This window comes from Heterodontus francisci, chromosome 26, assembly GCF_036365525.1.
Source record: "Heterodontus francisci isolate sHetFra1 chromosome 26, sHetFra1.hap1, whole genome shotgun sequence".
NCBI lineage: Eukaryota > Metazoa > Chordata > Chondrichthyes > Heterodontiformes > Heterodontidae > Heterodontus > Heterodontus francisci.
The window spans coordinates 52,766,073-52,790,671 of record NC_090396.1 but is presented as its reverse complement, the minus strand read 5'-3'; the positions used below and the strand labels follow the sequence as shown (position 1 = coordinate 52,790,671).

At 42.4% G+C, this 24,599-nt stretch overlaps 1 protein-coding gene across 1 annotated transcript in view; it reads left to right on the top strand.

Moving 5' to 3' along the window:
• ccdc40 (coiled-coil domain 40 molecular ruler complex subunit) overlaps positions 1–21,819 on the top strand; it is a 105,434-nt gene extending 83,615 nt beyond the window's left edge. The window contains exons 20-23 of the mRNA XM_068058235.1: positions 2,239–2,359; positions 3,654–3,842; positions 6,970–7,128; positions 21,337–21,819. Coding sequence (XP_067914336.1) covers positions 2,239–2,359; positions 3,654–3,842; positions 6,970–7,128; positions 21,337–21,573 — 706 coding nt within the window. The 3' untranslated portion in view covers positions 21,574–21,819. The remainder of the gene's footprint in view (positions 1–2,238; positions 2,360–3,653; positions 3,843–6,969; positions 7,129–21,336) is intronic.
• Positions 21,820–24,599: the final 2,780 nt, after the last annotated feature.

The following is a 24,599-nucleotide window of genomic DNA, read 5'->3' as shown; positions in this document are numbered from 1 at the left end:
CTGGCTCAATCTGAGAGTAGCCAGGGAGGGGAATGGAATTGGGAGCGAGGGAATGGAGTTTGTGATGGGGCCTAAAGAGAATGGCTTCGGTTTTCCCAATGTTCAATTGCAGCTCACCCAAGTCTGGATATCGGAGAGGCAGTCTGACAGCACAGAGGCAATGAAGGGGTCAAGAGAGGTGGTGGTGAAGTAGAGTTGGGTGTTGTCAGCCTATATGTGGAATTTTAGCATCATAACTTCAGATGATATTGCTGAAGGGCAGCATGTAGATGAGAAATAGGACAGGGCCAAGACTAGATCCTTGTGAGATAACAGTGTGAGAATGAGAAGAGAAGTCATCACAGATGATTTTCTGTCTACAACTGGAGTGGAACCAGGCGAGGGCAGCCTCACACAGCTGGACAACAGTGGATGGCGTTAAAGGAGGATGGTGCGGTGAACCATGTGAAAAGCTGCAGCAGTTCATGGAGGATAAAGAGGGATAGTGCACCGTGGTCACAGTCACAGATGATGTCATTTGTGACTTTTATTGGGCCATTTCAGTACTATGGTAGAGTTAGACACCTGACTGAACAGATGCAAACATGGAGTTACAGAAAGATGGGCACAGATTTGGGGAGCAAGAATACGTTCAAGGACTTTGGAGAGGAAGAGGATGTTGGAGATTAGGCAATAGTTTGCAAGGACCGAGGGATCAAAGGTGGTTTTATTTTGAGTATGGCTGTATTGACAGCAGATTTGAAAGGGAGGGGACAGTACCTGAACATAGGGAACCATTTACAATAATCAGCTAGCACGTGGGCCAGGAAGGGAAGTTGGGTGGTCAGTAGTTTAATTCAATTCAGTTTTTGCCTTCCTCCTGGTAGAAAAACAATTGCCTCTTCTTCATGTTGCAACCATGGCAGTTTGACTTAAAGTGATGTCCTCTCTGCACCTTCCAGGGTAATCAGTCTGTCAAGAAGTAACCTCATTTAAAAGTAAATTAAATGAAGACCAGTTTTGATAAGTCTTATTAATTTTTATCTATCACTTTTATTAATTTAAGGAGTTGGATTAACATAACAGCTGGAGCTGAAGGAACCTAAATTATTAATAGTTTCAACTATTGCTTATTTTGCTGAGTTAAAATCTCTAGGTAATTATGCTTCATAATGTCATAACACAAACAAGGATTTGAAGATCAACTGAAATAGAGGAGAAAAAACAGCAATTGTTCAAATTAAACATAACTTCGTGAAACACAATTCGCCCACTATATGTGGTAGCGGTGTAACCAGGAAATTAACAATCTATATGATACTGTATAGAATTTATTAGTGCCTACAACTTGGTCATCTATTTAAATAACAGTATGGAAAGGCTGCAAGTTGACTCTTTAATATTTGATAAGTTTCAGTTATTTTGGTGGATTTCATGCTATTGGGAACAAAACTGACTCCTGGGACTGACTTCCAATCTCTCAAAGTGACCCAACATCAGGGTTCTCTCCTTATATTGGCTAAAAATAGGCGGTTATTATTTGAGGCCATGCACATCATGGATCTGGATATTTTACTGGATAAATTTGATTGCGCTTTTTTTTGTACCTTCTATCCCTGGGCAGGGCAGGATGAACTGGAATAGTTCCGGCAGATTCTACAAGCTTTCAAGTGTGGATTGAACAAGTGATCAGTACAGCCATTTTTTATTGGAGTTTGTGATCACTTTTAATTGGCTACGACATGGCTTACAAAAGAATGTGAGAGACAAGGCTATCGGCAATGAACAAGCGACTAACCAGCTAAGGGATTGTTTGATCTGGTTGAATGGGTCTGAAGTATGCAGTGGTCTGATCAATTTCACTTCTGGTCTTTCATTTTTGCAAGCAGCGATCACAGGCCAGGCGGGAGGGGTGGGGGTGGTTGAGGAGGCTGTGACTGAAAGTGGGAGGGTTGCCTGAAGCTCCTGACGGGTAAGCACACTTTAACAAGGCGCAAACATCTGCTTAACAGTTTAAATGGCATGTTTGTAATTGATACTTATGGCATGGCTTTTTGCCTGCTCCAGCTGGCTATCTGGGATAAATGAGGAGGATGTAAATGGTACTTTCACTTTTAAACAGGGATCCTGATGGTGAAGCTTCCTCTTTATGAAAATAACATAGAAATCTTGGTTTTCCATATCCTTGTAGTTCCACAATTGATCTGAAACACTTTATTATTTCCCAATGTACTTTCATCACGTATTTTGTATTTACAGACGTCAGATTATGCTGTGGGAGAAGAAGATACAGCTAGCAAAAGAGGCCCGATCAGCTGTTGATTCAGATGTCGGACAGAGTGAAATACGAGCCATGAGAGCTGAGATACACAGAATGCAAGTGAGTTCATCTGCAAAAATGGTATAGAACAATGAACTAACAATAAACTACTGGCAATATTTACTCATTCTGATATAGTTCTAATTCAGTACCACTGGTATAGACTCAACACTGGGACGAGTAGATGTTTTTATAAAATTGGAGGAAAGTGTGAAATAGTTGTACCTGAATGCTCTATTTATTCCTTATTTTTAAACTATGTCCTAGAGTCTTAAATCCTTAACTGGTGTGAACAATTTGTTTGTGAATTTTATGAATCTGCTTCATAATTGTGAAAATGTTGCAAAAACTATTCAGTATCGCATTTACAAATGAAAAACCAATCCAATTTCCTTAATCTTTGTTAATAGCTTGGATTTGGTGTCATCTTTATTTTACTATACTGCACTGTAATAAGAAAAATATTCTTTCCTATGGTATGTGTGCAATATATAGCAGTCGTTCATCTAGCATATCTGTCACATTTGAAAATGCCATACTTGAAAGTGTCCCATAAGCAAAGGTTTGTGTCACTGTGTACCTAATCAGCTCAAATATGATATTCATAAAACAGCATAAACTCACAATTGGACAGATGAACAAGTAGCAGCTTTTAGCAAAGAAAAATAAAACCAATCACTTCCTGCTGGTTTCTTCTGACCTTGGGGAGGAGCAGGAAACGCCACACAGTTGCCAGTCTGCTCAGAAACTTCCGTCAGGAAGAGTAATTTACCTCTAAGTGACCTCACGTGTGCCTGTGTAACTTTGTGACCTGAAAAGGATAGGTCCCATTGAACATTAATCCAGCCTCAGCAGCAGAATAATTCATTGTGCATTTAAATGGTATATCAGTGTGTCTTTATAAACAATATATTCATGCCTTAACACAAACAATGCCATGGAAGATCACAAACATATTATAAATAACAGGCACCCCAAGTTCTCAATATCCTTTAAGTATTTCTGCTTTTATCCTTTATTGACTACATATAGAAATATTCACAATTAAAACTTCATTCAAAATACAGGATAGAAATTGTAACATACTCCTTGTTGATGATTATTCTTTAAAGTAATACTGCAGCAGTTTTTGTATTTATGATAAATTCATGACAATTGGTAGATAACTTAAAGACAATGATGTCCATTCTTTGGTCGTGGAAATTAGCCAAACTCATTTCACTTAACCCTCATTAGTGACCCAAAAATAGGCATTCCATTTGCCTTGGTTGAATTCAAACTAACTTACTTGAGTGAAGGGTTCTAACACTTAGTTGTAAAATCACTGTGTACTATCTGTATTCTTGATCCAAAGATACGCTACAGTCAGCTTATGAAGCAGCAAGAGCAAATGATTCGTGAAATGGAGGCTGTTGTTTCACGCAGGGATACAATTTTGACACGTGGCGAAGCACTGGCCAAATTGGACAAGAAGAAAACAACTAAACATGATTTTCGTAACAAGATACAGGACCTGTGCAAGAAAATAGCGGCGGTACAAAAGGTGAGGTAAAGGAGACTGAGTATTTCCAAAACAATGGTTGGTTAGCATCCTTCCATCTACGAAAGATGATGAACATGCAGCAAATAATCTATTTGGGTGGGGGGGATGTCTTCTTTTGGTGCACCTTTGCTGATGGCTGTGAAGGCCAAGCCTTGACAGGCAGATTCTGCCACAAGAACCACATGTGAAGCTGCCAAATGTCACTGTGAGTTGTTGTTTTTGGCGTTGGAGCCTGTTGCCAAGCTGCTGTAGCCACTGGTAGTTGTGGTAGTGCACATCAGTCCACAGGATGTGTCGCCATTTCCCTATTTCACCAGCTAGTGACTCCCAGGTCTGATAATCGACATTTAGGGCCTTCATGTCAGGCTTGCAAGCATCCTTGAAGTGGAGCTTTGGGCACCCCACTGGTTATCTGGCCCCAGCTATCTCACCATATATGCAACCATCTTCCACCCTGCAGACATGGCCGATCCACCGAAGCTGCCTCTGTTTGATTAGTGCCAACACACTTGGGAGCTTTGCCTTTGAGAGGACTGCCGCATTTGTGATTTTGTTCTAACAGGATATATCCATAATGTGCCGCAGACAGCAAAGATGGAAATTATTGTGCTTCTTTTCCTGGTAGCTGTAAGACTCCCATATTTCACAGCCATACAGCAAGTTTCTGAGAACATAGGCCTTATAAGTCATCAGCTAGGTTGTAAGGGTCACTTGTGTTATCCCATGCGTGTTTTGCAAGTCGGTCAAAGGTGGTAGCTGCTTTCCCTATGCATGTATCGAGCTCGGCATCAAGGGACAGATTGTCTGTCACCGTGGACCCAGGTAGCAGAATTTACTAACCACTTCCAGTGGGATGTTATTTAGTGTGATCAATTGTGGATATATAGCACCTTGTCCCATGACCACAGTTCCGAAGAAGGGTCACTGACCCGAAACGTTAACTCTGCTTCTCTTTCCACAGATGCTGCCAGACCTGCTGAGTGAATCCAGCATTTCTTGTTTTTGTTTCAGATTTCCAGCATCCGCAGTATTTTGCTTTTATATTACCACAGTTTTCTTGATGCTTATAGTCAAGAAGAACAAGTAAGAGCCTATGCTATTCAATAAATATGTACTACCCATTTTCTCCCATCTCAAGTAAAGCTCTAGCACCCATTGTAGCCTTGTTCAAGAGGCTGGAATAGGCTCATAAACAGCTCCAGTTCATTCAACCATTCATTGCTGGCTTAGCTGTTGAAGGATCATTTGGCAGCACAACAGTGGACCACTCCCAGTCAGTTCTCTCCTTTACGTGATCTGGCTGAAGCGAGCAAATTCACCCTTTGGAACAAATTTATGAAAGCTGTACTCTGAGGTTTAAACAGAGACCTACTAGTCGAGAGTTCTAGTAGCTAATAATGCATTGTAACATTGTAACTTTTCGAGGATCAGGACTGATTTTTAAAAAATCATGCCATCGCTGTGTACATTATAGAAATTACTTGAAATTATAACACAGAAGGAGGCCATTTGGTCCATTCTGCCTATGTTAATACTAGTTCTTCAACTGAAACTATCAGCTCTAATCCCAATTCTTTGCTATTTGCCTGTATCCTTTTATATTCTCATTTTCAAAAACTTACATTATTCCATTTAAAATATTGTTATAGTGTCATTCTCAAAAGGTACTTATGATAAAGCATTCCCTGTTCTAATAAAAACAAGAATGCTGGAAAATACTCAGCAGGTCGGGCAGCATGTGTGGGGAGAGAAACTGGGTTAACATTTCAGGTTGATGACATTTCATTAGAACAGGAACATGTTTCGGAACGGGATTATTATTTTTGAACTGTGAGGATCTTCCAGACTTGTTAAGGTACCAGAAACAGGATTTCAGTATGCCACTTGCTAGTTCTATATCAATTTGGCTGGATTCTAAGGTCTCATTGTACGAGTCCCCTACTGTGTGGATGGTTGCCAGAGAACAATTATCAGCCAGGGCTGCAGGGAGTATTTCTGCTCTTCAATAAAGCAACCCCAAATAAAGTTTTGTCTTAACAGTGCATTTATAGTTGATTGTTGATGTACAAATGCATTGTGGCAGCATACTGGGTAATGGCCATTCACATGTATATGATTACATTGTACACCAGCTGAATATGAACGCACAATACCCCTTTCTGTTTTTAAAATTTATCTGGTTCTCATATAAGACCTTCAATGTAATGTGAGATCTATCGACTGCACCCTGTTCCTGGGGAATTATGCTACTCATTGAAAGTTCTTGTTTGCTTAGCCAGGTCCATAGAGAAAGATGTAAATTGTGAGGTGTCTCTGAATGAATCACGGACCACCTTCATGCAGTGGCACACTGTCAATATTACTGAGTTCACCTGAGGCTGCCTACACTGATGTGGTGGCATAAGAATTCAGTGGTGTGTTCACTTTTAACAGCTATTGACAAGGCTGTGCTCATTATTGAGCTGGGCTAACAGTCTGTGACCAGCAGTTGTCTAACAGTGGTCTTGTATATGTGGCTCAGCTATCCCACTGTGTTGGTCATTTCACACTTTTATGGTGGAGAGATTTCCTGATGTTGGGTTAGGCATACAAATTGGGGAAAATTCTAGGGCTAGCTTGGCCATGCCTCTACGCGCATGCAGTGGGAGATCTTAGTGTTGGCAATAATGATGAATGGTGGTTTTCTGTGCGTAAAACTTTGGTGGCCAATTGTTGGGGCAGAGTTGCAGTGGTAACGCACTTTTTTCTTTTCAGTGCTGCAAAATTGCCCAAAAATAGTCTATGAGAAGGAAAGTCCGGCCCATATTTTTCCCCATAATTGCCATAATTTCTACTGTTGAACATTGGAAAAAATACTTTTTCACCTTGTCACTATCAGATATTGACCAGTATTAGTCATGCTTATAGTTGTAAAGACCGATAATAATTTTCTGAAAGTTCAATCTCAATCCCAGGGGTAAAAGACCAATGCTATAACTCACTGTGCACGCAGTTATTTTGTTATTTTCAATATATTAAACAATCTGCAAAAAAATGTTTCACTTTTTTCTATTTGCTAACTATACCATTCTCCAGAATGTTAATTGATGTTATTGGTGTCACTCTGGCCACACCATTTCTTTCTTAGAGTATAGAAGAATGTGACAAATCTATTGAAGAGCTGAGGAAATCTCAGAGAATCGTGTATGAGCAACTGGGAGAAAAGCAGTGTCAGGTTCAGAAACAGCAGACTGTGGTTGATCAACTTGATGCAAACATAGAATCTCTACAGGAAAAGAAACAAGCGGTAAGAATGGATTTAGGAAACAGAGTATTCAATTTGAAGTATATGGGAAGGCAGATATTCAAATAATTAATTTGGAAACTATTGTGCTCTGTTTTATGTAAAAAATAGGTGCAGTTAAACTAATCAAATGGCATTAATTTAATGTTATCATTACATGGCAGAAAATAATTGTTTACCCATTTTGAAAAGTTAACTACATTTCTCAAGCCCAGTTCCCTTAATGTGAGATATCTATCGCCTGCAATGGAACCTCATTGTTTTACACAGAGCAACATAAGCAGGATTAGAAGTAGGCATCAAATAGGGATTTTGCACAGCAGAATCAAGTAAAGAAATAGCCATTTGCAAAATGAGAAGAAAGGTGATTTCCAACCGAAATTAATAAAGAAAGGGAGATTCTTATTTGTTTTATATTGTCACACTTCAAAAGATTTCACCCTACAAGGTGCAGCAATTTTTTTGATTTCAATATAACACACGAAAATGGTACTTAACTCATCAACAATAAGCACCTAAATTGGCAATAAAAATACACCTCATCGGTCAAAGTTCACATGTACTTACATTATATATCCTTTAAAAAAAATCCTCAATTCCCCCCCACCACCTCCCTGACAGCCTTGACCCTTAATATGCATTCCATAGTTGCTAGTTGCCTTTCAGTAACTTGGCTAACTGACCATTATTCATGGTTGAGTTTTGACAGTCTCATTAAGTAATGGGGATATCACACTTTATCCTGTCTTGCTGATGTCGAGATTTCTCACTTCCAGCTGGGTTTGCTGGATAACATAGGAACATAGGAAGATAGGAACAGGAGTAGGCCATTCAGCCCCTCGAGCCTGTCCCGCCGTTCAATGAGATCATGGCTGATCCGCGGCACAGTGGCGCAGTGGTTAGCACCGCAGCCTCACAACTCCAGGGACCCGGGTTCGATTCCGGGTACTGCCTGTGTGGAGTTTGCAAGTTCTCCCTGTGTCTGCGTGGGTTTTCTCCGGGTGCTCCGGTTTCCTCCCACAAGCCAAAAGACTTGCAGGTTGATAGGTAAATTGGCCATTATAAATTGTCACTAGTATAGGTAGGTGGTAGGGAAATATAGGGACAGGTGGGGATGTTTGGTAGGAACATGGGATTAGTGTAGGATTAGTATAAATGGGTGGCCGATGTTCGGCACAGACTCGGTGGGCCGAAGGGCCTGTTTCAGTGCTGTATCTCTAATCTAATCTAATCTAATCTAACTCCATATACCTGCCTTTGGCCCATATCCCTTAATATCTTTGCTTAACAAAAATCTATCTATCTCAGATTTAAAATTAACAGCTGTTCTAGCTTCAACTGCTGTTTGTGGGAGAGAGTTCCAAACCTCTACCACCCTTTGCGTGAAGAAGTGCTTCCTAACATCTCTCCTGAACGGTCTGGTCCTAATTTTTAGACTATGCCCCCTAGTTTTAGAATCTCCAACCAGTGGAAATAGTTTATCTTTATCTAGCCTGTCTTTTCCTGTTACTATCTTGAAGACTTCAATCAGATCACCCCTTAACCTTCTAAATTCTAGCAAAAACAGGCCTAATTTGTGTAATCTCTCCTCGTAACTTAACCCCTGTAGTCCAGGTATCATTCTTGTAAACCTACATTGCACTCCCTCCAAGGCCAATATATCCTTCCTAAGGTGTGGTGCCCAGAACTGCTCACAGTACTCCAAGTGGGGTCTAACCAGGGTTTTGCTGCAGCATAACCTTTGTGTCTTTATACTCCAATCCTCTAAATATAAAGACTAGCATTCCATTAGCCTTTTTGATTATTTTCTGCACTTGCTCGTGGCATTTTAAAGATCTATGCACCTGAACCCCCAAGTCTCTTTGGACATCCACTTAACCTCTTCCCATTTAGAAAGTACCCTGCTGTATCCTTTTTTGGTCCAAAATGGATAATCTCACACTTGCCCGCATTGAAATCCATCTGCCACAGTTTTGCCCACTCACCCAGTCTGTCACTATCTCTTTGCAATTTTATGCTATCTTCTATGCTGTCTACAATGCTGCCTAACTTTGTATCATCAGCAAATTTGGACATATGACTTACTATGCCATCATCCAAGTTGTTAATGAATAATGTGAATAATTGAGGCTCCAACACAGATCCCTGCGGGACACCACTAGTCACATGCTGCCAATCGGAGTACTTACCCATTATCCCCACTCTCTGTCGCCTACCACTCAACCAACTTCCTAACCATGTCAATAATTTGCCCTCAACTCCATGGGCTTCTACCTTAGTTAACAGTCTCTTATGTGGGACTTTATCAAATGCCTTCTGGAAGTCCATATAAATAACATCCATAGACATTCCCCTGTCCACTACCTTAGTCACCTCTTCAAAAAATTCAATGAGATTTGTCAGGCATGACCTTCCTGTCATGAATGAATGCTGGCTGTCCCTGATTACCTGAAATTTTTCCAGGTGTTCAGTCACCCTATCCTTGGTTATAGACTCCAGCAACTTGCCCACCACAGATGTCAGGCTAACTGGTCTGTAATTTCCTTGGTTCCCCCTTTCACCCTTCTTAAAAAGTGGAGTGACTTGCGCAACTTTCCAATCCAGAGAGACCACTCCTGAATCTAGGGAGCTCTGAAAGACTATAGTTAGGGCATCTACAATGTGCTTCCCTACTTCCTTTAACCCCCCGGATGGAAACCGTCAGGTCCTGGGGATTTCTCACTCTTTAGTTCCATTAATTTCCTTGTTTCTGATGTTTTACTTAAGTTAATTGTATTAAGTCCCTGTCCCCTATCGGCTGTTAACTTTTTCGGGACTTCTGGCAAGTTATCCTCCTTTTCAACTTTAAATACTGAGGCAAAGTAATTGTTCAACATGTCTGCCATTTCCCCATTATCAATGACAATATCTCCATTTTCAGCTTTTAGTGGGCCTACATTGCTCTTGACCACCCGCTTTCCCTTTATGTAACTATAAAATTTCTTCTTATTAATTTTGATGTCCCTTGCAAGTTTCCTTTCATAATCTCTTAGTAGCTCTTATAAGCTGCTTTGTGACCCTTCGCTGGTCTTTGTTTCGATCCCATTCGGCCGGATCTGTGCTGCGTTTTGCGTTTTTGTAAGTCCTTTCTTTTTGTTTTATGCTATCCCTAATCTCTTTAGTTGTCCATGGCTGTTTTTTCTGTGAAGTGGAACTTTTTCCTCTCAGGGGTATATACTCGCTCTGTATTTCGTTAAATGCTTCTTTAAATATTCTCCACTGTTCTTCGGTCGTTTGACTCATTAACAGATCTACCCAGTTTACCATGGACAGTCTCTGTCTCATCCCAGTAAAGTCAGCCTTACCCAAGTCTAAAATTCTAGTAGCTGATTTGTGCTTTTCACTTTCAAACGTGACCTTGAATTTGATCATATTGTGATCACTATTTGATAAATGTTCACGCACAGTTAGGCTACTAATTAAATTTGGCTCATTACTCATAACTAAATCTTATATTGCCTGTCCCCTTGTTACATCTAGGACATATTGCTGTAGGAAACTATCCCGGACACATTCCAGAAATTCAGTACCTTTCTGACAGGTGCTAGTCTACCTTTCCAAATCAATGTGTAAGTTAAAATCCCCCATTAATACTACTCTGTCTTTGTTACACACTTGCCTAATTTGTGCATTTATACAATCTAACACCTCAGAACTGCTACCGGGGGTCTATACACAACATCTATTACAGTTTTAGATCCTTTTCTGTTCCTGAATTCCACCCATCAGGTCTCCACTGGATGCTTTCCCGTCATTATATCCTCCCTCACCAATGAGGTGATATTATTTCTAATCAGTAAGGCTACTCCACCCCCTCTGCCATTTTCCCTGTCTCTCCTGTAAACTTTATAACCAGGTATATTTAGTTCCCAGTCCCAACTATCCTGCAGCCATGTCTCCGCAATGGCCACCACATCATAATCTTCCATTTGAATTTGCGCCTGCAGCTCATCTAGTTTATTCCTTACACTCCATGCATCTGCATATAGAACTCTTATTTGGGCTATACCCCCTAACCTGTCCCTCAGCACTGATGCTTTATTCACCTGTCTATTATTTCTCTCTTCTGGTTTAACCAGAATACTTCTTGCAGTTTGGTAACAATCCAGTCTCACCACTAGCCTGCACTCCTACCTTCTTTAACTTCCTGTTTTTCCATGCAACTGAACCCTCCCCCCCCCCCCCCCCCCACTATTTAGATTAAAGCCCTATCTACAGCCCTAGTTATGCGATTCGCCAGGACTCTGGTAACTCTGATAACAATCATGTGCTAAAATATTGACCAGTTTTTTTCCTTTCTGATCCACGTCACTGCAACCAGTTTTAGTGCCCCAATCACTGGTCTGGATATCAGCTAACTGAGCACAGACACAGATCAAAACCAGAGGTACACATATATATGTAATTCCTGGGATTTAGAGTGGAAGCTAAACTTTCAGATATGAGTCTTCCACTGGCAGAAATTTTGTATTTTTGGTTGTATCCAGTTTGTACAAAGAAAGTCTCATTATGGGAACATTTCCTTATGCTGAGATCTAAACTTGTGATCAGCCTGCTGTTCCATAGCAGTTTCAGCAGACCTACAGTAATTACGTGACAGTTGTTTATCGCTTGTGCAAATATCATCACACCCCAGTCACACAGATGACATCTGTAGCGGCATTTGGTCCCACATTAAAAACTAAAAGCAAACAGAAATAGGATGCAGTTTGATGTAATGTAAAAAAACATGGTGTTGCATGGACAAAGGAATCATGCTTGTTTTATTTGCACGCACACCCACAACCGCTTTAAAGACGTCTGCAAACGCGACATGAAGTCCTGTGACATTGATCACAAGTCGTGGGAGTCAGTTGCCAGCGTTCGCCAGAGCTGGCGGGCAGCCATAAAGGCGGGGCTAAAGTGTGGCGAGTCGAAGAGACTTAGCAGTTGGCAGGAAAAAAGACAAAAGCGCAAGGGGAGAGCCAACTGTGTAACAGCCCCGACAAACAAATTTCTCTGCAGCACCTGTGGAAGAGCCTGTCACTCTAGAATTGGCCTTTATAGCCGCTCCAGGCGCTGCTCCACACAGCACTGACCACCTCCAGGCGCTTACCCATTGTCTCTCGAGATAAGGAGGCCAAAGAAGACACCCAGAACCGAAAATAGAATTTGTGGACCAATTTCTCAACCACGCTGCATGCATCAAAACCCAGTTATTCAATCTGCATAGATGTCTCACATTCCCTTGAACACTGCCTCCTAGTTTGTGTTGATCAAACATTCATCATTAGCCTAAGCATCCATTCATTTTCATCACTGGCACACTGTGGTTACAATGTCCATAGGATGCACTCCAGCAAGTTGCCAACACTTCATCAGCAGCACCTCCCGAACCTGCAACCTTCACACCTAGATGGACAAGGGCAGCAAGTGCATGGAAAAATCATCAGCTCCAAGTCACACACTATCCTGAATTGGACCTATAATCACCTTTCCTTTATCGTTGCTGGGTCAAAATCCTGGAATTCCCTATCTAACAACAATGGGGGAGCACCATCACGACACAGACTGCAACATTTCAAGAAGGGCAACACCACCTTCTGAGCTCAACTAGGAATGGCCAATAATTGCTGGCCTTGCCAATTACACCCATATACCAATCCTGGAAAAATCTTCAACTATGTAGAGATAAGTTTACAAAAGTAAAGAATTCACTGATGAACAAAATGAAGCAAAAGAGTACATATATTGGCTTGCAATACTTGATGTAAAATATAATACTGAGTGATAACTCTAATAATGCAGCAGACCTCTTTAATCAGAGATAGATTTTCTATATACCACCAACCAACCATATTTGGTCTTCATGTACCAAATGGATGCAACTTTCCTCAAACAGTTTTCTTCCCTTAGTTTCCTCTTTTGAAAAGACTTGTTCTTGGGTTATGGTTCTACAAACGCACGCATCCTTCCATTACTTTACCCATGGTCATACTTCATTTGAGCTTGGATATCAGTATATCAGCGGGCTACTTGATCATATGGTAGATAACAGATGAATTCTATCTGGGCCTGGCCCAACCTCAACCCAAGTTTCTAATCAGCATGGCTCATTACACCATTTGATGCAGTTTCCCATTAAGCTCTGAAGAGAATATTGTGTCGGAAATCACACCTGACAAATGGAAGCATATTAATTTTGTCATATGGGACACTGCTTGAACTTTTTTTCCTGGACATTGCATATTACTTGTTTAAAAGAATAACAGAGCTGAACAGCTGAAAACATGGTTGCACATTTGCATTCTGAGAGACAGTTGAATAGAGAGACAATGGGAGTGCTCAGTGATTCAATTAACAATATTGGTCTGGGTAATAGTGATGATCCACGTCTTGTCTGTGTAAGAGCCAGAACTCCACCCCCCACCGAGTGTGTCTGGAAAGCTTTGAAATCAACAACCCTCTCAGAAGCTACTGTTTCAAACAAAGATAGGGTCACATGACCTACCTACTGGCCAGACTGGGGGCCTTTTTGAATTGTGCCATACAGAAAAGACAGACTGCAAGTTGAGAACCAAGAAAGAAGGTCTCTCTCTCTCTATCTCTCTCTCTCAAGCAAAGTCCCAGGGACAAATGGTAGCAGCTTAAGCCTCAAGACAAAGCACCTCTTCAACTTTCTGGTACCACAGAAGCCAGTTTGAAATTGTGCACCAGGCCCCAACGAGAACTCCAGACCTCAACTTCAACCAAGGACATCACATCGAAGAGAAAAGACAGTAACTGAATTCCATTTATTACCAACTCTACTTCAACCTCCCCCCTCCCCCCGCCCATTCTTTCTCCCCCTCTATCTATTTATGTGTGTGTTCAAGCTTGGTTGCGTCGCATATTTTAGCCATTTTTACCGAGTTAGAGTGATAAGGCTAATAAACTTACATCTTTCTTGTTTAAACCTAAGAAAACCAGTCTTTCTTAGGTTTAAATAAGAAAGATGTAAGTTTATTAGCCTTATCACTCTAATTTGGTTCATTTGCAATTACAATTACAGTGCAGTGAGTCTGGGACTCAGTGAGGGGGTAAGCTAAAATCACTGTGTTTTAAAAGATAAACCCTTACGGGCAAACCAGGAAAGGGGCAATAAGGGAGCCTGAGACCCGTTCCTCACCCAGTCATAGCCGAAATTTCGGGGTTGGCATCCAGTTTGGACCCACAGACAAATGCCAGTTAATTAAGGAAAGCCAGCATGGATGTGGTGTACATGGACTGTCAAAAGGCCTCATCAACCCTCTCTGTTACCCCTCAAAAAACTCCAGCAAGTTAGTTAAACATGATTTTCCCTTAAGAAATCCATGCTGGCTTTCCTTAATTAACTCGCATTTGTCCATGTGACATGAGTTAGCTAGGGGGCAACAGAGTAACCCCAGTGAAAGCACGGCCAATATGGAGAATACAAGTAATGCAGAGCTGTGTGCTGAGCTTTTAAAATTTTCCCAATTGATTACGAAATTCAATGAGGGAGATGTGGAAGCATTTTTTGTAACTTTTGAGAAACTTGCAAGGCAGTTAAAATGGCCGGCTGACAGCTGGACTCTCCTTCTGCAAAGCAAGTTAACCGGAAAAGCCCATGAGGTTTAATCCCTATTGCCAGATGAGAATTCACCAAATTATGAACTCACTAAATATGCTATCCTCGGGGCATATGAGCTAGTACCGGAAGCCTACTGCCAGAAGTTCCAAACCCTCCAGAAACAAGTTGATCAAACTTACTTGGAGTTTGAGAGGAGTAAGCAGCTGGTTTTTGACCAGTGGCTGAGGGCTCTTAATGTGCATCCCACATATGAAAACTTCAGTGAGGTAATTCTCCTTGAGGAATTTAAACACTCTCTTTCAATCTCCAGAAAGACCCATGTGGAGGAAGAAAAAATACATGGAGTGAAGCAAGCCGCAATTCTGGCTGATAAGTTCGCTCTAATAATCAAGTCAGTTCCCCAGGGGAAAACCTTTCCTAGTCACCTCCACAAACCCTAAAAGGACAAAGGGTGGGAAGGTGATAGGAGCCCAAGCAGTCCTGGGAGAAAAAGAAAAGCAGGATACACAGGGGGCCCTCCTCCAGCCAAAAATAGTGCTGAAAGTAGGAGTGAGACCCGGAGACGTGTGTACTTCCATTGTAATAAGGCAGGTCATCTAAGAGCTGACTGCTGGAAACTACGGGGAAAGCCTGTTAGATTAATCAGGGCACACCCACTCAATGCAGAAGAAGGGACCCTGATGGAAAGCACAGCCGAACAAGTTGTGGTTTTAACTGCAGCAGCAGTAAGACCCAGAGAAAAATACTTCCGTGGGTGCAGGAAAATTTCATCGGATCCCTGAAGGTTAACAGGATTTTGTACCTGAAGGGAGAAGAATCCCAAACCCCTCGAGTGGGGCAAGCAAGCCCAAAGTAATACTCAGGGATACAGGGGCCACCAGATCCCTTTTGCTGGCAAAAGGCCTGACCTTTCCCCCAGAGAATAAAGTAAATACCAGAATGGTGGTTAATGGTATTGGAGGGCAGTGCATTCCCGTATCTTTACACCGGGTGCACTTGGAGTGTGACCTAATTTTGGGACCAGTGACCGTAGGGATGGGGTTGACCTGCTCCTTGGTAATGATCTGGCAGGGGCGAAGGTGGTAGCTTCCCCAGTAGTGAAAGAGAGACCGAAGGAGGTCAGCGAGACAGGGCAGTGGTAGGAAACGGTCCCCTGCAGTTCCCCAATTGTGTATTGAATCGGGCCATGGCCAAACTAGCTCCCGCAGAGGAGACTGAATTGGCACTGCAGACAGAGGACCCAAGGTCTGTCTGTCTGAAACTTTTTTTGGAAAGTTAGAGGACCCAAGGAATGGATTAAATAGACCTTCCCTAGTTGAGACCCCGCGAGCCGAACCAGTATTGAGAAAGTTAGCATAGGCTGCCCAGGCAGAAATGGAAGGAGAGGGAGTCCCTGATTGCTGTTATTTAAAGAATGAGGTACTGATGAGGAAGTGGAGTTCTCCTCACAGACCTGAGGACAAAGAGTGGACAGTGGTTCACCAGTTAGTGGTGCCACAGAGGTACCGGAGGGAAATATTAAGAATGGCCCATGAGTTGACAATGGCTGTACATGTCAGTATACAAAAAACCAAAGCCCACACAAGACAGCAATTTGATTGGCCAAATCTCCACAGAGATGTAGTGGAGTACTGTAGGAGTTGCCACTTGTGCCAGGTTGAGGGGAAACCCCAACCTGCAGTGAAATCGGCACCCCTAATTCCTGTATAGGCTTTTAGGAAATTCTCCAGCAGAGGGCTGGTGATTTGTATATTGGGATGCCCATTCCCAGCATATTGCAAGCTGATCGTAAAGAAACTTTAAACCCCTTTGGCAACACATAGCTATCTCAGACCCACCTCAAGAAAAGGGGGCAGTTTAAAGCAGCACTGCTACACGGGAAAGACGGGTTGAAACAATTTCAAAGATTTGTGAATGGATGAGAATGAATGAGAGAAATGCATGTGTGCTTTCCTGTATTTTCTATTCCTTCTAACTTATAATGATGTTACGACCAGGTGTAAAAGAGGTCTAGGGTTCCCTTTCAGCCTTCACCTGGTCTTACCATAACAGGGTTTTATTTTAAACACGTTGTGTTTTGAGCTGCCCCTTGGTGAATCCTTGTTCACCGCTTTCCAATTATAAGGCAAAGAAATGAGCACAAACAGGCTTTCTTAGGTTTAAAGAAGAAAAGTCAAATTTATTAAAACTTAAACTCTAATTTGGTTAGCGCCTACAGATACATGCCACACCCCACTCTAGCATGCATACGCGATATGCACATGCAAATAGAGACAGAAAAGAGCAGAAGAAAAATAAAGTGGAGAGGTTTGAGGCAATATCTGAAGAGTTTCTTGTTACTGTGCTTTGAGCTCACTTTAGAGTCCTTTTGTAGGTAGTTCTTGCTTGCAGGTACTTTTTGCTTTTCATTGGGGCCCAGTATTCTTCTTAAACCTTGTTCATTGTAGGAGACTTTTCTCTCTCTTGGGGTTCCTGTATCATCAGTGGGTTTCAGTTCCATGAGAAAGAGGTAGAAACAGACAGGTGAGGCTGTGGCAAGCCAGCCCCAAGAGGTCTTTTCAGTCCAGGAGCAAACAGCTTTTTGAGTTCAAATTCTGTCTCTACAATTTAAAATTATCAGTTCAAAAGTCTGCAACAGCTAGTTAGTCATGTGACTAAACTGATCTGACCACGTCCGTTCTGTGTATTGGGAGCAGTTCTAACACAGTCTGCTTGTATGCAAAAAATGTCTTTCCGGCTAGGGGCCTGGCAATTCCTTGTAACAGGCCTTCTTTTCTTCCCAGCAACAATTTGAAGTTTAATGTCCATGTGACAAATTTAATGTGCCTCATTCTTGGCAGGCGGTGGCCTGGATGACGATGAAATGCTCCCCTAAATTCAGATTTCATTCAGCAAGGGGTGGAGGTGTGACAGAAATCACACCTGCCAAATGGAAGCATATTCATTTTGTCATATGGAACTACTTGAACATCTTTTACTGGACATTCCACTTAACTTGTTTAAAAGAACAACAGAGCTGAACAGCTGAAAACATGGTTGCACATTTGCATTCTGAGAGACAGTTGAATAGAGAAGCAATGGGAATGCTCACTGATTCAATTAACAAGATTGGTCTGGGCAATAGTGATGATCCACGTCTTGTCTGTGTAAGAGCCAGAACTGCAACCCCCACCGAGTGTGTCTGCAAAGCTTTGAAACCAACAACCCTCCCAGAAGCTACTGTTTCAAACAAAGAGAGGGTCTTATGACCTACCTGCTGGCCAGACTGGGGACCTTTTGAATTGTGCCACACAGAAAAGACAGACTGCAAGTTGAGAACCAAGGAGGAAGGTCTCCTTCTGTCTGTCTCTCAAGCAAAGTCCCAGGGACCAACGGAAGCAGCTTAAGCATCAAGACAGAGCACCTCTTCAGCCTTCTGGTACCAGAGAAGCAAGTTTGAAATTGTTCACCAGGCCCCAGCGAGAACTCCATACCTCAACTTCAACCAAGGACATTACATCAAAGAAAAAAAGACAGTACCTGTATTCCATTTATTACCAACTCTACTTCAAACCATTCCACCCCCACCCAATTCTTTCTCTCCCTCTGTATCTATTTATGTTTGTGTTTCTGTCGTGTGCATGCGAGCGTGGTTGCGTCGCGTATTTTAGTAGTTTTAACCGAGTAAACTTACATCTTTCTTATTTAAACCGAAGAAAACCTGTCTGATTGGTTCATTTACAATTACAATTAGAGTGCATTGAGCCCGGGGCTCAGTGAGGGGATAAGCTAAAATCACTGTGTTTTAAAAGATAAACCCTGTTACCGCCAAACCAGGAAAGGGGCAAAAAGGGAGCCTGAGACCCCTTCCTCACCCGGTCGAAACAATATACTGAGTAAAATTTTTGTTATTAATGAAGAAAGAATATGAGTATGCTGTTTGCATTGTGTTTCTGTTTCTTTTTAATACATTTTGACTTCTTAATTGATGTCAACAAAAGGTTATGGTTGAAATAATGTAGTATTGTTGCACATTTCATACTTAGGGTATTGAACAAAATGCATAATGATGTGATGGTGTATGGGAGGTCAAGCAGGGAATCTGGTCAAAAAACTGAACCATAGCCACTGTAAGCCGCAAAAGCAACATTCCCTATGATAGTTCACTCATTGCTATGAAGCATCAGAGAAGCAAATATGAACTTAATGGTGGAGGAGAGAAGAGCCCCTTTTACCGCTTTGTGGCATTTTGGTGAGATCTATGAAGATAACATAGAGGGGCGTCCATTGTTCGCGGCATTTCTGCTGTAGCTGGCGGAGGGAGAACAGCGTGTCAATAGTGGATCTCTCTGCTCGAAAGCCGCACTTGATATGCTGTTCTCCCTTCGCCAGTTACAGGAGCAATGCCGCAAACAATAGATGCCCCTCTACGTTGCCTTCATAGATCTCACCAAAGAACCAAAATACGGAAAGTCCTCATCAGGGAACTCCTCTTTGCTGACGATGCCACATTAACATCCCACATGGAAGAGTGTCTGCAGAGACTCAGTGACAGGCTTGCGGCTGCCTGCAACAAATTTGGCCTAACCATCAATTTCAACAAAACAAACATCATGGGACAGGACGTCAGAAATGCTCCATCCATCAATATCGGTGACCACACTCTGGATGTGGTTCAAGAGTTCACCTACCTGGGCTCAACCATTACCAGCAACCTGTCTCTCGATGCAGAAATCAACAAGCACATGGGAAAGGCGTCTGCTGCTATGTCCAGACTGGCCAAGAGGGTGTGGGAAAATGGCGCAGTGACACGGAACACAAAAGTCTGAGTGTTTCAAGCCTGTGTCCTTAATACCTTGCTCTACGGCAGCAAGGCCTGGACAACATATGTCAGCCAAGAGCAACATCTCAACGCATTCCATCTTCACTGTCTCCGAAGAATCCTTGGCATCAGGTGGGCAGGACCGTATCTCCAACGCAGAAGTCTTCGAGGCAGTCAACATCCCCAGCATGTATGCCCTACTGAGCCAGCGGCGCTTCAGATGGCTTGGACATGTGAGCTGCATGGAAGATGGCAGGATCCCCAAGGATGTATTGTACAGCGAGCTCGTCACTGGTATCAGACCCACCGGCCATCCATGTCTCTGCTTTAAAGACGTTTGCAAACATGACACGAAGTCTTGCGACATTGACCTCAAGTCATGGGAGCCAATTGCCAGCGATCACCAGAGCTGGCAGACAGCCATAAAGGCGGGGCTGAAGAGAGGCGAGTCGAAGAGACTCAGCGGTTGGCAGGAAAAGAGACAGCAGTGTAAGGAGAGAGCCAACTGTGTAACAGCCCTGACAACCAACTTTACCTGTAGAGCTGTGGAAGAGTCTGTCACTCTAGAATTGGCCTTTATAGCCACTCCAGGCGCTGCTCCACAAACCACTGACCACCTCTAGGCGCTTACCCATTGTCTCTCGAGACAAGGAGGCCAAAAGGAAGGAGGCATTTTACATTTTTGGCCTGTCAATGCTACAATATAATTCAGCCACTCAAATGTACAGGAGAGCAGAATATTTTTGCACTGACTTTGCTTTTTCCCTCTCTTTGACTTTTGCTCTTTCTCAGGGAAGCACATTGCTTATACCTTCCTTCTGAAACTCCACTCAAGGGGCTGAATTTTGTTGAGCACCCAACATCGAGCTGTGTGTTGGGATGTCCGGAGGATCGCAGTGGCAGCGGCCCGCCAAGGAGCCCGACATCAGGACTGCCGGGCCCAATCTTTCTGGCGGCAGGGAAGCAACATGGCGGCACATCCGCCACTCTACAGCAGGACCTGGTTTTCAATATTCAAATCATCTATTTAAATACATTTAAGTGGAAGCCGGAGTGATCTTACCGGCATTTCCTGATCTTCCGAACAACATGCATCATGCAAAACCTTAATTTTCACATTCAGGGAGCGCTGGCGCCACCAAGGTGGGGAAGGGTGGAGCTCTGCATCTGTAGTGAAGTTGTAGGGGGGAAGGTGTCAACGCTGCATTAACAGTGTAGTTGGGGGCGAGGGGGGAAGAGTTCAACTCTGCACTTAGTGCAGTTGGGCTGGAAAAGGGGTAATCTGGGTTTTTCTGCTGCAGTTGGGGAGTTTGGTCAAACTTTATTTTTCGTTGCAGTTTTGGCAGGACGAGGTCAACTTTGACCTGTCAACGCAGGCCTGGCAGTCCTTTAAAAATAGCACCAGCACCTGCGCAGAAACAGGTGACGCTGTTGACAGCGTTGCTGAGGCCACCCCGTCACATGATTGGGGGTGGGGGGCGATCGCCCTGCATATTATAATGAGCCACCGCACGCTAGATCGCGGCGACATGGCGGCGCATGGCCCGCACATGTGGGTCACCATTTTCTTTGCCCATCGCCGCAGGAAAATAAAATTCAGCCCGAGATCTGGAACTCATTGTGTGGGAGAATCACAAACAACAAATTACATTCTGTCACCTTGATATACAGTTTATTAATACACCAAGGCAATACAGTCGCAGACTGTTGAAAATGCATTAATAGCTAGAGATAATGAAACAGTAGCTTAAATGAGATCAGATGTACAAATGAAACACATTTACTATTTCTCGTTATTCAGAATTTCACCAAGATCGTGACTTTTCAGACACGTCTCAAAAACCTTCAGGCAGTGAAAGAAGGAAAGTACATTCAACAATGCAAATCCGAACAGTCACTGAGGAATGAAACACAGAAGCAAGAAAGTCGAATTCACACCATCAGCGCTATCATTGCCCGTATCCAGGAAGAGTGGCCTCAGTACCAGGGAGTACTTCGTAAAGTGACACTTGCACTCGCAGCACGGGGAACAGCATAGGAGGAACTACCATAAAAGGCTCTATAAAAATTGCAGCAAACTAGGTGGTGAAGATAACAATGTGAAAGGGAAAACATACTTTAAAAAATACAATAGAGTTGAACTTCAATTAATTAATTCAATACAACATTAGATATCATTAATTTATTGGAACCAAAAGGTGGCTTTCACACAGAATGTCTTTATGGAAATATTTGAAATAGCTTTCTTATAAATCTGTAGATTTATGCTGATGTGAATTGATATGTTGAAATAAAAGTTGATTTGCTAATTGAATTTTGGTGATCAGATCATTTTACATTCATACAGAGAATGTCCAGAAGTCAAATTAAGAAGTAAATAACATGGGGAAAGTTTGGAGTAAACTGATCCAGAAAATAAAAGAGCTCAGGATGTAATCTGGAACTTACTAATCAGTTGCGTTTGAGATAATTGTTTTAGTTTTCTGAGGACAAGTTCAACAAATACAGGCAAAAGCTGATCAGCCAACTTAGGGAGAGGAAATTCAACCATTAGTAGTGTCACATGTGAGATTTTTTTTCAAATCATAAGGACCATAGAAGGAAATATATGAAAGGTGTTAGGTTAAAAAAGAGGTGTGAAAAGGATGATACATAGGTTTCTTCTGGGGACAAGATAACTGACTTCAGTGAATGGTCACTATTATTAGAGGGCAACATGAAAACAATAAAGTGAAAAAAGTAATGTGCACAAAAAGCAGGTTAACTAGTGCTGTGCTGAACAGTTGACTGGAAAACTGACAAGGTGAACAAACATTAATAAGGGTTACTGCTGACCGAGAGTACTATAAAATATTCTTAGGCAAAGCGAGGCAGAAAAATAGAGTAAAAGGATCAAATAAAGGATAAGAAACAGTGAAGGGTGAGCTTCAATCATTTACATTTGCATCCATCTTCAGCCAGAAGTGCTGAGTGGATGGTCCATCTCAGACTCCTCCTGAGGTCCCCAGCATCAGTGATGCCAGTTTTCAGCCAATCCAATTCTCTCCAAATGATATCAAGGAATGGCTGAAGGCACTGAATACTGCAAAGGCTGTGGGCCCTGACAGTAGTACTGAAGTCTTGTGCTCCAGAACTAACCGCGTTCCTAGCCAAGCTGTTCCAGTACAGCTACAACACTGGCATCTACCTGGCAATTGGGAATAATGCTCAGGTATGTCCTGTCCACAAAAAGCAGGACAAATGCAACCTGGCCAATTACTGCCCCATCAGTCATCACTTGATCATCAGCAAAGTGATGGAAGGGGTCGTCGATAGTGCTATCAAGTGGCACTTACTCAGCATTAACCTGCTCACTGATGCTTAGTTTGGGTGATGCTAGGGCCACTCAGCTCCTGACCTCATTACAGCCTTGGTGCAAACATGGACAAAAGAGCTGAACTCCAGACATGAGGTGAGAGTGACTGTCCTTGTCATCAAGGCAGCATTTGACAGATCCTCAGATACTGAAGCAACCCGTGTCCAGCTGCAGCAAGACCTGGAAAACATCCAGGCTTGGGTTGATAAATGGCAAGTAACATTGGCGCCACACAAGTGCCAGGCAATGACCATCTCAAACAAGAGAGAATCGAACCATCTCCTCTTGACATTCAATGGCATTGCCATCACTGAATCCCCCATTATCAACATCTTGGGGGTTACCATTAATCAGAAACTGAACTGGACCAGCCACATAACAACTGTAGCTACAGGAGCAGGTCAGAGGCGAGGAATTCTGCGGTGAGTAACTCCAGACTCCGCAAAGCCTGTCAGCCATCTACAAGGTACAAGTCAGGACTGTGATGGAATACTCTCCACTTGCCTGGATGGGTGCAGCTCCAACAACACTCAAGAAGCTCAACACCATCCAGGACAAAGCAGACCGCTTGATTGGCACCCCCATCCACCACCTTCAACATTCACTCCCTTCACCACTGATGCACAGTGGCAGCAGTGTATACCATCTACAAGATGCGTAGCATTCCTGCTACCTACAGGATTCAATTTAATTCAACAAGGGTGACTTGTCTGTGACTGCAACAAACTACTATGGGTACAGGTATATATTGGTTACAAGTATAGCAGATTTATTAAGTAGTTTACATTCAGTGCAAAGACAATAGTCATTGTCTTTTCCTGAGATCTTGGCGGTAGCCCTCCAAGTGACTGTGGTACGGTCTCTCTTTTGCTGTGTTCTCTTCTTTCTTCTTCTGAGTTTTTCATGCTGCTTTGCATGTTCAATAGCTATTCTTTTAAATTCTTTTTCTCCTTTGAGCCTACATGGCAACTGACAATTGCCTGGGCTATCTCACTCATTCTGTTTAGTCATTTTTTTAAAACTTTAACATTAAATGTTATGCTTAATTTTCTGCCATCACTTTGTTCCATTTTCTTGCAACTTAGTTATTCATTATCTAAGAACTTCAAAGAAACTGTTGTTACATGAGTTACTGCAATGTATTTTACTCTAGTAATAATAGATCTTAGAAGCTTTAAACTTTCTGTTTTAATTGTAACTTAATTAATGTTCTGTTTTTTCATTATCTGTTAATTTCAAACATACCACTACATTCTTTTCATATTTAACTCAAGGTTTGTTTTTCGCTGCCAGCTTTTTTTTTTAACATAACCTTGGCTCAGTATCAGGCTTGCTTCTCAGTCTCATACCATGTTTAACTGAGCTTACAGATATTATAGTTACTTTAACAATATTTTAAAGCATTATTACTTATAATCACTTCTAATTAAGCTTATACATTTTAAAACATTACACCAAGCAGTGAACACTGTCTTACAGATGCAATGCAGCAACTCGCCAAGGCTCCTTTGACAGCACCTTCCAAACCCGCGACCTCGACCACAAGAGCAGCAGAAGCATGGGAACACCACCTTGCAAGTACCCCTCCAAGCCACACACCATCCTGACATGGAACTATATCATTGTTCCTTCGCTGTTGCTGGGTCAAAATCCTGAAACTCCCTTCCTAACAGCTCACCACCACCTTCTCAAGGGCAATTAGGGATGGA